This window comes from Macaca mulatta, chromosome 6, assembly GCF_049350105.2.
Source record: "Macaca mulatta isolate MMU2019108-1 chromosome 6, T2T-MMU8v2.0, whole genome shotgun sequence".
Taxonomy (NCBI): Eukaryota; Metazoa; Chordata; class Mammalia; order Primates; family Cercopithecidae; genus Macaca; species Macaca mulatta.
Window position 1 is genome coordinate 189,148,743 of NC_133411.1, and position 15,112 is coordinate 189,163,854.

The 15,112-nt window shown below is 51.7% G+C and overlaps 1 protein-coding gene across 4 annotated transcripts in view; it reads right to left on the reverse strand.

Moving 5' to 3' along the window:
• RASGEF1C (RasGEF domain family member 1C) overlaps positions 1–15,112 on the reverse strand; it is a 113,373-nt gene that overhangs the window by 36,255 nt on the left and 62,006 nt on the right. For 2 of the 4 annotated variants that reach the window (XR_013418073.1, XM_015141575.3), the window contains exons 2-4: positions 2,061–2,243; positions 1,775–1,897; positions 567–704 (exon numbers count right to left, since the gene is read on the reverse strand). Coding sequence is in view for 3 of the 4 variants with exons in the window: in XM_015141575.3 (XP_014997061.3) it covers positions 567–704; positions 1,775–1,897; positions 2,061–2,237 (438 nt within the window). In the remaining variant the exon portion in view is untranslated. 4 annotated transcript variants of the gene reach the window in all.

Below are 15,112 nucleotides of genomic sequence, written 5' to 3' on the forward strand. Positions count from 1 at the left end.
GTGAGGTCTTGTCCCCTCCTCTGCCCCTGCCCTGAAGGTTTGCAGCTTACCCCTGGGGGCAGAGAGGATCCCAGGAGAATCTGCTTGGACAGGTGTGGTCATTTTCCCTGCTACTGTTTTTTTTGTTCATCCTGTAGACACTCTTCCCTGGCCCTGATTTGCAGGTCCCTGCCTAGCAGCACTGACCACCAGCCCAGCCCTTCTTGCACGGGAAGTGGGGCAGGGGCAGGAGCGGGGAGGTCTCCATGGCCAAGGCCCAGGACAGGGCTCTGCCAGCCCCCCTAGTAGGTCAGAGGCCAACAGCCTGGCCACCTGGCCCGAAGAGTCCATGAATGGGTCTTCCCTCACCCGCCATCTGATGCCATTGGTGAGAGCAGTCAGGGAGAGGTCACCAGACTCCGCGTTCCCTCCCAGCTCGGCAGTGCCTGATTCCTTGATGGGCCAGAAAGGGGCTGGATTGAGAGGTGTGCAGGGTGGGGAGATGAGGGCCCTGGGGTGCGGGACCGGAACAGGCGCAGGCCTGGGACAGGAGCCCAGGGTGACGCGACCCCCGCCCGGCTGCCCACCTCGTCACAGGGGGCGATGCGGCCCACCACGTCCTTAAGCTGCCCGATAGTCGACTCCTCCTGGAAGTCCCTCGGGAAGGTCTCGGTCCACTCGGCCAACAGCTGCAGCAGTTTGGGGCCGAACTTCCGGACCCGGGCCTGCAGGTAAGCGAGGGGCACCGCGCTCGTGAGGGGCGCCGGGCGGGCACGTGAGCCTCACTGCGCGTCCTTGCGGGTGTGGCCGCCCGGGCAGGCAGGGCCTCGAACCCATTCTGTACCGGGGCGGGGAGGGGGTGGTGCGATCCTGCCCTGCGCCCACAGGGAGCGGAGCAGGGACGGACACATTTCTGGGCGGGGCCATCTCTTGCCGCGGCCTTTCTGCAAAGTCTCCATCCCCCGGGGGAGTCTTCGGGCCGCGGGGAGGGGGCAGTTCTCAGGAGCAGCTGACCCTGCCCCAGGGGTGGGTCCAGGTCTGCGCCGACCAATCAGAGTAGTGCATACTCTGTCATGCGCAGTGATTGGCTCACAGACGGCCACGTGACCTAGGATAGGCCAATGAGGAGGCTCACTGGACCGGTAGCGAAAAGGGATTGAGGCTTCCACGTGACTGGAAAGGGTGGTAGGTGAGCCTGGTGCGGTGGAGGCGGCCGGGCACCGCACCCGCCAGTCTGAGGGAGGCCAGCCCGGGGAAACGGCGGCAGAGGGTGGGAGACAGGCCACGGGTGCAATGCTGTAGTTTGAGGCCCGAGCCATTGGTTCCTGAGATAGGGCAGGTACAGGAGCCAGCTAAGTCCTTTTGGTTCAGGGGTCGAAGTTGGGTTTCTCTCACTAGCTGTAGAGCCCTACCGACGTGTGTGTAGTAGAGGCAGCCCGCAGGCTCTGGCCAGGGCTGGGGAGGGGGCGCGGATGTGCTGGCGGAAGGAAGCCCAGCAGAGGCAGCAGGCGACCCCCGCCCCTGGCCACAGATGGGTCCTACTGACCGGACTCCGGATACTCAGGTCTGGGCTTAATGTAAGCTCAAGGGCTCCCGTAGGACACTGGAAAACTACACGGAGGTTAAAGGGCCTGTTCTCCTTCTGGCTCTGGGCCTCAGACGAGGTGGAAACACCCTGTAGCCACCTGGTCAGGAAAACGGGGACAGTCATTGCCTCCCCGCGAGGCTGATGCCTTGAGGGCATGGCAGGGGAGTGCTGGTACACTGAGACCCCCTGGCCTGCCCTCCACCTCACCTTGTCCAGCACCGGCTTGTCCAGCTGCTGCTGCTCGATGCACAGGTGGCAGACCCGGGCCAGGAGCTCCCGGGGCTCGATGAAGAGGCGAGAGCTCAGCAGGAAGGTGAAGATGTAGGCTTTCTGGGGGACAAACGAGAAAGAGGGCACAGGCTAAGGAGGGCACCGGGAGGAGCATGCTTCCCAGCTGGCCCCGTACCCTGGCCCAAGGCCACTCCCAACCCTGTTGCCTCCCGTGCCTGATGGAGGAGAGCCCACTCTCCTGCCCGCTGGGTTGGTCACCCACCTCGGGGTAGTAGTCGGCTGTGGGCACCAGGTGCTGGATCAGTGTTTCCAGGGAGGCCGAGGATGGAGCTCCATCCAGGAGGGGCTGCCCGGCCTGTTCGCCATCTGTGGGCTCGGTGGTGGGTGGGCTGAGGCTGCCTGGGGTGACCATGTCGGAGGCACTCAGCGTCTGTGGCATGCCTGCCTGCAATGGCAAGGAGCAGTGGGGACCTAAGTGGGGCACACCTGAGTTAGGTGCACCTGAGTGGGGGTGCACCTGAGTTGGGGGGTGCACCTGAGTGGCAGCTGCTGGTCCTGGGGCTCCTGGCTGGGCAGGCTCCCCCCACAGCCACTCCGTGCCAGCCTGAGTCCAGTGGTCACTTCCTAGGAGTGCTGCCAGGGACCCCCTTCCTAACAGCAGAGCCTCCATTCTCCTTCCTCTCACAGCCTCTCAACTCTCCTGCAGGACCCATCTCTTCTCTACTTTGGCGTTCCCACTCAGGGGCAGGCCTCTTCTAGATTCTGCCCCCGCCCCCACGCCTCAACGAAGGTTGTTTTTCACAAGCCTGGATAATCGGCCTAATCCCCCTGCTTCTGGCCACAAAGATTGGTTCAGGGATTGGCCCCATCCAAACTAGGGGGGCTCAGCTGCAATCCCAGAACTTTTGTGGCACTTGGTGGCTTGCTTTCCCCCTGGAGTCTTTGAGCTGGTGGAATGTATGCCTGACACTATTGGGGCCATTGTGGCACTATGAGGGGCCAGGAAAGTGGGCACATTCCTGAGCACAGTGTGGGGGACCTTGAATCCCGCTGTGCCTGAAGCCGCTCTGTGGACTTCTCCATCACATGTGCCTGTTTAAGTTGGGGTTCTCTCAGGTACAGTCAAAACTGCTGTCCTCCTTAACCTGGCATTCCAGGCTCTTTGTGATTTGGACTAGCTGACCTGTCCATCCTCACTGCCTATCACACCCCATTGCTCTTGGCACCAGCCATGTACTCTCTTCCAAGTGCCTTCTCCAACTATGAAACACTGCACACGCCGTTCCCTCCTGCGGGAAGGTTCTCCCACCATCTTCACTCTCCCATCCCTCTAGGTGTGGCTGAAATGCCTCCTCCTCGGTGGAGGCTTCCCTGCTTCCCACCAAGGCTGCACCTGACCTCTGGTGGGCATCAGCAGATTCTCCTCGTCAGCCTTGTTGGGTGCCTGGGGTGCTGCTGTCAGCACCTGGCACAGAGAAAGGCCAGCTGCAGCCGTTACAGTGTCTTCTCTACCCAAACCTCCAGGCAGAGGCCAGAGCACATCCTCTGTGACCCCGCTCTGAGTGACGGGCCTGGCAGCAGCAGGTGTCCATACACACGTGCAGGTAGCCCATGCTTACTCTCAGAAGCACTTCCACTTACCCCTCTAGGCCAGTCTTCCTTGAAAGCCCAGGAGCCCTCACAGTGATGTGTCTTGGCTAAACCTGTCACTGTTTAACCACCCCTTATGTTTTTTTTTTTGAGAGGGAGTCTCGCTCTGTCGCCCAGGCTGGAGTGCAGTGGCGCCATCTCCGCTCACTGCAAGCTCCGCCTCCCGGGTTCACGCCATTCTGCCTCAGCCTCCTGAGCAGCTGGGACTACAGGCACCCGCCACCACGCCCGGCTAATTTTTTTGTATTTTTAGTAGAGACAGGGTTTCACCGTGTTAGCCAGGATGGTCTCGATCTCCTGACCTCGTGATCCGCCTGCCTTGGTCTCCCAAAGTGCTAAGATTACAGGCGTGAGCTACCACGCCCGGCCGCCCCTACATTCTTGATTGCGGAGTCCTGCCAGCTCACTGCAGGGTCTTCTACTTCTCAGGACTCTGAGACTCCCCTGCTCACACTGTCCTTGCTGCCCCGACCCTGGCCTGTTTCTCCTCTCCAGCACTCTGAGTGACCCTGCCCTGGGAGTAGAGACAGAGGGACGTGGGGGGCCAGAGCTGACACTGGGGGTCAGAGGAGCCCCTCAGAGGGCTGTCCTATGGGCATGTGGGTGTGGGAGGTGCTGGGACTGGGTTACAGCATGGGAAGGGCTCAGGCATTGGTGTGGACAGCAGCCCAGACAATCCTGGCCATGGTGACAGACACAGCTTATTTTCGCCTTCCTGACAATGCTGTAAGTGTTCAATTTTCAGCCAATAAAACTATAAAATTTCACAAAATCACCTCCTGTCTGTCCCAGGGGGAGGCGGCTGTGCAGGTAGGCATGCAGGAAGCTGCATCTGCTCAGTGGGAGGGGGCTAGCTGCAGGATGGGCCAGCTGCAGGGTGCACACTGCTCTGCCTCCTGCCCAGGGCCCGGCAGCTCAGCCTGATTCCACAAGACAGAAAACCTGTGAGCCTGGGAGGTCTGCTGTCTCCTGCTGGACACCTGGCACCTGTTCACCCTGCAGCGTTGGGCTTGCCCCAGATCCCAGCCCAATTTTCTTGACAAGCCAGTGGCAAGGGTGGAGGTGGCTCTGGAAGCCTCTGCAGGATGGTGGGAGGTGCCACGCAGGGGACTTTCTGAAGGAGGCCAGGAGGCTGCCACTTTAAAGAGACAGCCAGGAGGCTCCCAGGGGACCTGGGGCCTGGCCTGGAACCAGGTACTGGGCACATGGGAAGTGGGAGAAGTGTTCAGATCCAGCTCTGCTCTGGAGCCAGGGTTGGTGGTGGTTGCCAAACTATTGTGACCCCCAGGGATGCCCAGAGAGGGTCTGGGCTGCCAGTGGCCCTCTGACCTCCAATCACCCATCGTGTCACCAGCTGGGTCCAGGTTTGGGAATCAATGAATGGGTTTATCCTTGTGCCGCAGGCTTCCATTTTTTCCTGCTGTTGCCAAGGGTCATCCATTCCTTCGTGTATGCATGGAGTGACTCCTGGCTGTGTTCCAGGCAATGGGGACAAAGCCTGAGCTCAGGGAGCTGGCAGGGGAGGCACAGCTATGCAGAGACTGCCCCACTGGAGGCGTGCTGTGAGGGAAACAGGGTGACCACTCTCTATGCTCACTGTGGTGGATGTCCTAGGAGACCCCCTAAGAGAAGGTGAGGTATGGGCAGGGGCGGTGGCTCACGCCTGTAATCCCAGCACTTTGGGAGGCCGAGGCAGGTGGATCATGAGGTCAGGAGATCGAGACCATCCTGGCTAACACGGTGAAACACTATCTCTACTAAAAATACAAAAAATTAGGGCCGGGCGCGGTGGCTCAAGCCTGTAATCCCAGCACTTTGGGAGGCCGAGACGGGCGGATCACGAGGTCAGGAGATCAAGACCATCCAGGCTAACACGGTGAAACCCCGTCTCTACTAAAAAAAAAAAAATACAAAAAATTAGCCGGGCGTGGTGGCGGGCGCCTGTAGTCCCAGCTACTCGGGAGGCTGAGGCAGGAGAATGGCGTAAACCCGGGAGGCGGAGCTTGCAGTGAGCTGAGATCTGGCCACTGTACTCCAGCCTGGGTGACAGAGCGAGACTCCGTCTCAAAAAAAAAAAAAAAAAAAAAAATTAGCCAGGCGTGGTGGCGGCACCTGTAGTTCCAGCTACTCGGGAGGCTGAGGCAGGAGAATGGCGAGAATGCGGGAGGCGGAGCTTGCAGTGAGCAGAGATGGTGCCACTCACTCCAGCCTGGGCGAGAGAGCGAGACTCCATCTCAAAAAAAGAAAAAAAAAGAGAAGGTGAGGTGAGGTCAGCGCTGCTGCCACTACAGGGGGCCCCCACCACTCCCACCCCTCCCACCCCTCCCACCCCTCCCACCTCTCCCTGCAGGCATGCTGGTGCAGACAGGCCAGGTGCCCACCTGTGGCCTCTGCATGAGGACAGCTGGGGACACCGAGGACGCTGCTGCTCCTCCATCCCCCGGGGACAGCCCGCTCCTCCTCCCTCCAGCAGGAGCTCCAGCCTGCCTGGAACGTGCTGGGCGAGGGCGGCTGCACTGGGGGATGAGGGCAGGAAGGAGTCTGCAGAGAGACATGCCAGACGGACTGATCAGCGTGTGCAGAGACTCGGCGGAGCCGGGGGCAACGTGCTGTGATCGTGGGAGCGTATGCTTAGGTGTCAGGAGCCGGGCAGTGGCTCCTGGAAGGGTCGTGGGGAGTGACTGAGTTGGGGTAGGGGAGTGTGCAGAGTGATCAGAGCATCGCGTCCCTTGTGTACAAAAACAGCCACGTAATGAGGGTCCTTCGCTCCACCCACAAGTGACTGCTTTTATTCATTTCTTGTCTTTCTGTAGGTTCTTTATGCAAAGACAAGGAAATGTAAATACATATCGCCCTTTTCTGTCCATATTACACAAAAAGGTAGCATGCTGTCCACACTCCCCCACACTGGGATTTTTCACTCACAATGCATTTTGAGGACATTTCCATGGCAGGGCAGGGCTGCCTCATTCATTTTTATAAAAATCGCCTCACAATTTTCCACTGTTTGGATGTCCACAAATAATTTTTAAAAACCAGTGAGGAAGCAGCCCAAGCGTCCATCAGTGATGAATGGGTGGAGAAAATGTTACCTCTCCACACAATGGGACGGGAGTCAGCCTTAGAGAGGAAGGAGATCCTGAGTCTGCGGCAACATGGATGAACCTTGAGGACATCATGCTAAGTGAAATAAGCCTGATACAGAAGGACAAACACTGAGTGACTCCACTTGTGGGGGTACCTAGAGTCATCACATTCGCAGAGGCAGACAGTGGAATGGCGAGTGCCAGGGGCTGGGCTGCGGGACACGAGAACAGAGTCTCACTTTGGGAAGATGAGAAGATTTCTGGAGAGGGATAGAGGTGACGGTTCCACCACGATATGAAGGTACTTAATGCCACTGAACTGTACACTTAAAAAGGGTTAAAATGGGCCGGGCGCAGTGGCTCACACCTGTAATCCCAGCACTTTGGGAGGTTGAGGCAGGCAGATCACGAGGTCAGGAGATCGAGACTATCCTGGCTAACATGGTGAAACCCCATCTCTACTAAAAATACAAAAAATTAGCTGGGCGTGGTGGTGGGCGCCTGTAATCCCAGCTACTTGGAAGGCTGAGGCAGGAGAATCCCTTGAACCTGGGAGGTGGAGATTGCAGTGAGCTGAGATCACGCCACTGCACTCCAGCCTGGGAGACGGGGTTAAAATGATACATTTTATGCTATGTGTATTTTATTACACTTTTTTTTTTTTTTTTTTTTGAGACAGAGTCTCGCTTTGTCACCCAGGCTGGACTGCAGTGGTGCGATCTCAGCTCACTGCAATCTCCACCTCCCAGGTTCAAGGGATTCTCCTGCCTCAGCCTCCCAAGTAGCTGGGATTACAGGTGCCCACCACCACGCCCAGCTAATTTTTGTATTTTTAGTAGAGACAGGGTTTCACCATGTTGGCCAGGATGGTCTTGATCTCCTGACCTTGTATCACACTTTTTAAAAAAGGCAGTGATGATGGGACAATTGTTTATTGTTACGATATCTCTCAAAAGTCTTGAAATCACTGTTAAGTCTTAAATCTCCCATCTGTGTTTTGTGCACATGGCCTGAATGATGCACGTGACAAAGGGGCTGGGAGTCTCGGCGGCTGCGTAGATGGGCTCTCAGCACGAGGGGCTCAGCACGGACGGGGAACGCTCTGCCCGTGCCCTGTAGAGACAGCTGTCCGTTTCTCCCTGTGTCTGCCTCATCGGGACGTGGGGCTTGGTGTGCGTGAACTGGACATATGCACGGTGTGGCTCCCATGGGGTACTGCTTCCTCCCCATAAAATGAATGAGACTGAATTAAATGCCCGGTGCTGGCAGGCGTGCAGGGGCAGCTCCTTACACACCACTGAGGGGAGGGGCGGTATGTGTTGTCATGGTCTCTTTAATTGTACCAGGATTTGGCTCAATGTGCCAAGAGCCTCGTGTTCTATAGCGTCCTTTCATCCTAATCAAAGCCTTGGAAATGTATCCTGAGAAAATAAAGGGGACGAGCTGTGGAAAGAAAGGCCCTTGCTTCAGCATTAAATCCCAGCAGCGAACACTCGCAAGCAGCGCCAGTGGCGAACAAAGGGAGCGTGGAGAGGAGGTGATCACAGACCCGCTGGCGCAGTGGCTGTGGCCGCCGCAGTGATGGTTCTGAACACGCAGTCGTAACACAGAAAACGGTGTGGCACAAGGAAGGGAAAAGAGCAGGAGAGAAAGGCGTGGATGGTGGAAATGACATTTATATGGATGAAGACTGCCGTGGGGCCCTGAGAAATGAGTCGCTGCAGTGCCTTCCCCGCACCCCGTTGTTTTACAGTCATTCATCCAACTTGAAGTTCACTCATCAGAAGGCGGCTCTGGGAACACCTGAACTGATTCCAGGCCCGGAATGGTGAGGTTGGGGGCACCTGCCCCTGCTGTGGCAAGGGCACTGACAGGACACTGAGAGGAAATGCCTGGCTCTGGCACACAGCCCCAAGTGGCCGAGGCATGAGCTTCTGCCTCGGTTTCCCTCGCCATGGCTCCTGTCACGCTGCCCGGCCCCCAGCCCCTCAGGCATGTCTCCCTGTGTGTGTCTCCAGGCCCTGCACCTGGAGGTCCTGGGGCTCCTGCAGCAGTTCAAGAGACAGCAGGCGAGGATTGTGTGGGGTCAGGTCTGCCGAGAGACAGGCAGCCATGGGACAGGACCCCACGTGTCACCCTGCAGGGGGGCACTCTGATGCCCGGCAATGCCCAGTTGGGCATCCTTCTGTCTGGAGGCCTTGCTGGCAGGCTCAGGGCCCACCCTGCTCTAGGCCGCTGGCACTGGCAAAGTTTCTGGGACAGCATGGCCCCAGCCCAACCCCTCTCTGGGAGACGGGAAATGTGTGCAGGGACAGGGGCACAATGTGGTGCGTTGATAAGGAAGGCCAGCCCTGGAGGTGGATGTGCATTCCCCTGCTATTCCAGTGGGTGCTAGAAGAGGGTAACAGTCACCTGCCCCCAGCCAGGTGAAAACGTGCCCAAGGGCCCTGCTGTTCCTCCTCCATGTGGGGCTGGCAGAAGGTGGGCCGGCTGTGCCAATGAAAAACCACAAGCTCTGCTGTGCTTCGGGAGCTGACGTGCTCAGAGCTTTCCGGTGTAAAAGCCACCCAGGACTCCTGACGTATGTTTCGTATTATGATTGTAAGGGTGGCAATTAATTCTATGTTTTAAAAAAGCCACTGTTGGGGCCACACAGTGAGTTAAAGCACAGTTAGAAATGGCATCTGTAGTGCCAAGGTGGCCAGTTTACACACCCTGTTCCTGCTGGGGTCCCCTCATCCCTCAGCGTGGGTGGCTGGCAGTACAAATCTGCAAAATGGAAATCCGTCGAACTTGCAGAAGAAAAGCAGGTGGCTGGTCAGAGCGTGTCTTGGGGGTTGGAGAGATGTTCTGCCTGAGCCAGGTGTGGCAGAAGGGACAGAGGTAAAGCAGGCTCCCGAAGGCCCTTGTGAGGACCACACGCGTGTCTCAGGAGGACACCTGTGAGCTCTGAGAAGCGGGAGCAGCCCGGTGCGCGAAGCACCTCACACAGTGCCTGCTACTGTGGAGAAAGGGCCCCCGAGGCCAGCACTCCCCACGGGGAGCTCGCCACCTGCCAGCGCCGGACCACAACACAGGCAGCAACTGCTTCTTGCCAAGGCTCTGTGCCAAAAAGACTTGCCAACTGCACTGCCACGGTTCCCCACGGCTTCCGTGCCGGCTGCAGCAGGGGCAACCCTCTACCTGCCCATCCAGCCCTGCAGCGGAAACCATGTCCTAACAGCTGCTGGAAATGACCCCCCTGCTTTAGCCTCAAAGGCTGTGGCGATCAGATCAGAGCCCTTTCTGCCCTTTGCTTTAATATGGTGCAGAACTGTACACATTTACACATTCTCAAGAGTTTGAGACCAGCCTGGGCAACACAGGGAGACCCTCATCTCTAGAAAATTTTTTAAAAATTAGGTTGACGTAATGTTGCACACCTGTAGTCTGAGCTACTTGGGAGGCTGAGATGGGAGGATTGCTTGAGCCCAGGAATTCGAGGCTGCAGTGAGCCGTGATGCCACCACTGCACTCCAGCCTGGGTGACAGAGCGAGACCCTGTCTCTACCAAAAAAAAAAAAAAGAAAGTTAAAAAAAATACTTAAATTTACCATGTAAAGTTCAGTGGCATTAAGTACATTCACACTGTTGCCCAAGCATCACCACCATCCATCCACAGAAGTTTCTGATCATCCCAATTGAAACCCTGTACCCATTAAACACAAACTCCCCAATCTCTCCTCCTCTCCTCCCCCAGCCCCTGGTGACCACAGTTGTACATCCTATGTATTTTTTACTATTCTGTGTACCTTACATAAGTGGAATCATAAACTATTTGTCCTTCAGTGACTGGCGTATTTCATTCATCTTTGTCGAGATGCACCTCTGTTGTAGCAAGTGTCAGAGTTTCCTTCCTCTTTCAGGCTGAATACTGTTCCGTTGCATGCATATCCCACATTTGGTTCATCTGCGCATCTGTCAGTGGGCAGTGGGCTGTTTCCCCCTTTACCATACGGTTTTCCACAGCAGCTGCACCGTTTCATTTATTTATTTATTTTTATTTTTTGTTTCGAGACAGGGTCGCACTCTGCCACCCAGGCTGGAGTGCAGCGGCGCAATCTCGGCTCACTGCAACCTCCGCCTCCCAGTTTCAAGCGATTCTCCTGCCTCAGCCTCTCGAGAAGCTGGGATTACAGGCACGTGCCACCGCTGCGCCCGGCTCATTTTTGTTTTAGTAGAGACAGGGTTTCACCATGTTGGCCAGGCTGGTCTTAAACTCCTGACCTTAGGTGATCTGCCCGCCTCGGCCTCTCAAAGTGCGGGAATTGCATGTGTGAGCCACTGTGCCCAGCCTGCTGCACCATTTAAAATCACCACCAGCAATGTAAAGGGTTCCAGTTTCCTCACATCCTTGGCAACGCTTGTTGTTTTCTGCTGTTTTGATAATGGCCATCCTAATGGGTGGGAAGTGGGATCTCACTGTGGTTTGGATTTGCATTTCCCTAAGTATCAGTGATCTTGAGCATCTTTTCATTTGCCATTTGTATATATTCTTTAGAAAAATGCCTATTCAAGACTTTTCCCCACTTTTTTCAAGCAAAGAAAATTTAATTCATAGAATTGGTTCTGTGACAGGATGTCATTACCCCACCTCTGAGATTTAAGGAACGAAAGAGAAACCGAGGCGTTTCAAGACCCAGAAGATCAGAGGAGAAGCGCCGCAGATCTGGAGCTCATGCTTCGAGCATGGCTACTGCTGGGACCTCTGCAGAGGCGTGAGGCAGCTAGCCCCGAGACTCCTCTTTCAACCATTTTTGAATTGAGTTGTTTGGGATTTGTTTGCTTTTGAGTTTTAGGAGTTTGTTAGATATTATGGATATCAATCCCTCATTAGCTACGTGATTTGTAAATATCTTCTCTCCCATTTGGTAGGTTATCTTTTTACTTTGTTGACCCTGTCCTTTGAGGCACAAATGTTTTCCATTTTGATGAAGTCCAGTTTGTCTGGTTTTTTTTTTTTTTTTTTTTGAGACGGAGTCTTGCTCTGTCACCCAGGCTGGAGTGCAGTGGCCGGATCTCAGCTCACTGCAAGCTCCGCCTCCCGGGTTTACACCATTCTCCTGCCTCAGCCTCCCGAGTAGCTGGGACTACAGGCGCCCGCCACCGCGCCCGGCTAGTTTTTTGTATTTTTAGTAGAGACGGGGTTTCACCGTGTTAGCCAGGATGGTCTCGATCTCCTGACCTCGTGATCCGCCCGCCTCGGCCTCCCAAAGTGCTGGGATTACAGGCTTGAGCCACCGCGCCCGGCCCAGTTTGTCTGTTTTTGTCTTTTGTTGCCTGTGTCTTTGGTGTCATATCCAAAAAGTCACTGCCCAATTCTATATCATGAAGCTTTCCCCCAGTGTTTTTTTGAGATGGAGTCTGGCTCTGTCGCCCAGGCTGGAGTGCAGTGGCACAATCTCGACTCACTGCAACCTCTGTTTCCCAGGTTCAAGTGATTCTCCTGTCTCAGCCTCACGAATAGCTGGGTCTACAGGTGCATGCCACGACACCCGGCTCATTTTGTTATTTTGTGTTTTTGTATTTTTAATACGGTTTCACCACATTTCCCAGGCTGGTTTCCAACTCCTGAGCTCAAGTGATCCATCCACCTTGGCCTCCCAAAGTGTTGGGATTACAGGCATAAGCCACTGAGTTTGGCCAGCTATGTGTTTTTCATATGTGACTTTTATTATGTTGAGGTAGTTTCCTTCTATTCCAGTTTTTGGAGTTTTGTTGTTGTTGTTGTTGTTGTTTTAATCATGAAAGGGCATTGAATTTTGTTTAATGCTTTTTCTTCATCAGTTGAAATGATCATGTGTTTTTTCCTTCATTCTGTTAATCTATTGTATTACATTGATTGATTTTCCTATGTTGAACCATCTTTGCATTCCAGGAATAAACCTCCTTTGGTTGTGGTGTATAATTTTTTTAATATGCTGCCAAACTTGGTTTGCTAATATTTTGTTGAGGAGTTTTGCATAATAAGGGATATTGGTCTGTAGTTTACTTTTCTTGTAGTGCTTCTGTCTGGCTTTGGTATCAAGGTAATGTTGTCCTCATAATATGAGTTAGGAAGTGTTTCTGCCTCTTTAATTTTTAGGAAAAGTTTGAGAAGGATTGGTGATGGTTCTTTTTTAAATGTTAGGTAGAATTCACCAGTGAAACCACCAGGTCCAGGACTATTTTGTTGTTGGAAGGCTTTTAATTACTAATTAAACTGCATTATTAGTTATAGATCTATTTAGGGTTTTCTTTTTTTTTTTTTTTTCATGATTTCAGTTTCTAGGAATTTCATCTAGAAATTCCAATTTGTTCAAATTTCCAATTTGTTGGCATATAATTTTTCATAGTACTCTTATAATTCCTGTAGAATTGGTAATAGTATCCCTGCTCTCATTTCTGATTTTAATAACTTGAGTCATGTCTTTTTTTTCAGTCAGTCTAGCTAAAGGTTTGTCAATTTTATTAATCTTTTTGAAGAACCAACTTTAGGCTTTTTAAATTTTTTCTGTTCTCTACTTTATTTATCTCTGCTGTAATCTTTATAATTTCCCTCCTTCTGCTAGCTTTGAGTTTAGTTTGTTCCTCTTTTTCTAACTCTTTACATTGTACAATTAGGTTGTTATTTTGCGACCTTTCTTCTTTTTTTAATGTGTTTATAGCTATAAATTTTCCATTAAGGAGTGTTTTTGCTGTATCCCATGTTTTAGTATGTTGTGTTTTCATTTTCATTCATCTCTAAGTATTTTCGAATTTCCGTTGGGACTTGTTCTTCAATGCATAGGTTAAGAATGTGTTGTTTACTTTCCACAAATTTGTGAATTTTCCAGTTTTCCTTCTATTATTGATTTCTAATTTCATCCTGTCATAGTTGGAGAGGATACTTTGTATGATATCTCTCTTTTAAAATTTATTGCGTCTTAATCTGTGGCCTAACATATGGTTTATCCTGGAGAATGTCACATGTGCACTTTCGAAGATTGTGTATGTTGTTGTTGAGTAGAGTTCTGTATATGTCTGTTAGACCTAGTTGGTTTATTGTGTTAAGTCCTTTATTTCCTTACTTATCTTCTGTCTGGTCATTCTACCCAGTATTGAGAATGAGGTAGCAGCTGCTGAAATAGCTCAGCTGGGAAAGCATTAGACTGGAGAGTGAGGTATTGCAGTCTCCAGCTATTACTACAGAGCTGTCTATTTCTCCTTTCAATTCTGCCCATTTTTGCTTCATATATTTTAATGGTCTGTTATTGGGTCATAAATGTTTATAATTGTTAAATCTTCTTGCTGAATTAAATTTTCATTGATACGTGATACCTTCCTTGTCTCTGGTAATCCTTTAAAATTTAAAGTAGTTTTTCTGCTAGTAGTATGGCTGCTCCTGCTGTCTTTTGGTTACTGTTTACGTGGAATATCTTTTTCAGTCCCTTCATGTTTAACCTATTTATGACTTTGGATCTAAAACGAATCTCTTGTGGACAATATATAGTTGGCTCTTTTTTAAAAATCCATTCTGCCAATCTTTGTCTTTTGACTAGAGAATGTAATCCATTTCCTTTTTAAATAATAACCGTTAAGACAGGACTTACTCCTGCCATTTTGCTGGTTTTTTTTTTTTTCCTATTGCCCTGTATATTTTTGTTCCTTATTTCCTGCAGTGCTGTGTTCTTTTTGTGTAGTGAAACATTAATTCCTTTCTTGTTTCCTTTTGTGTATATCCTATAGCTACTTTCTTTGTGGCTACCATGGGGATTACATTTAACATCCTAAAGTTATAACACTCTAATCTGAATTTAGACCAGTTTAACTTTAATAGAATTCAAAAACTCTGCTCCTATACAGTTCTGTCCCCAAGCTGTTATTGATGTCACACAATTACATTTTTATTAAGTTCAAAAGCACAGACTAATAATTATTTTCTTAATGTGTTAGTCTCTTAAATCATGTAAAAAAAAAAAGGTAGAGTTACAGTTATCATAATACCAGTTTTTATAATTGCCCATGGATAAATCTTTACCAGATATTTTTGTTACTACAGCTTTGAATTACTCTTTAGTGTCTTTCATTTCAACCTGAAGCACTTCATTTAGCATTTCTTCTAGGTAGGCCTTGTGGTAGTGACTTTCTTCAATTCTTGTTTATCTAGGAATGTCTTAACTTTCTAATCATTTTTGAAGGACAGTTTTGCCATACATAGGATTCTTGGTTGACAGGATTTTTACTTTCAGCATTTTGAATATATCAACTGACTGCCTTCTGGCCTCTAAGGTTTCTTTTCTTCTTTTTTATTTTTGAGACAGAATCTCCCTCTGTCACCAGGCTGGAGTGCAGTGGCATCATCTTGGCTCACTGTAACCTCTGCCTTCTGGGTTCAAGTGATTTTCCTGCCTCAGCCTCCCAAGTAGTTGGGACTACAGGCACCTACCACCACACCCAACTAATTTTTGTATTTTTAGTAGAGGTGGGGTTTCACCATGTTGGCCAGGATAGTCTCGATCTCCTGACCTCATGATCTGCCCACCTCAGCCTCCCAAAGTGCTGGGATTACAGGTGTGAG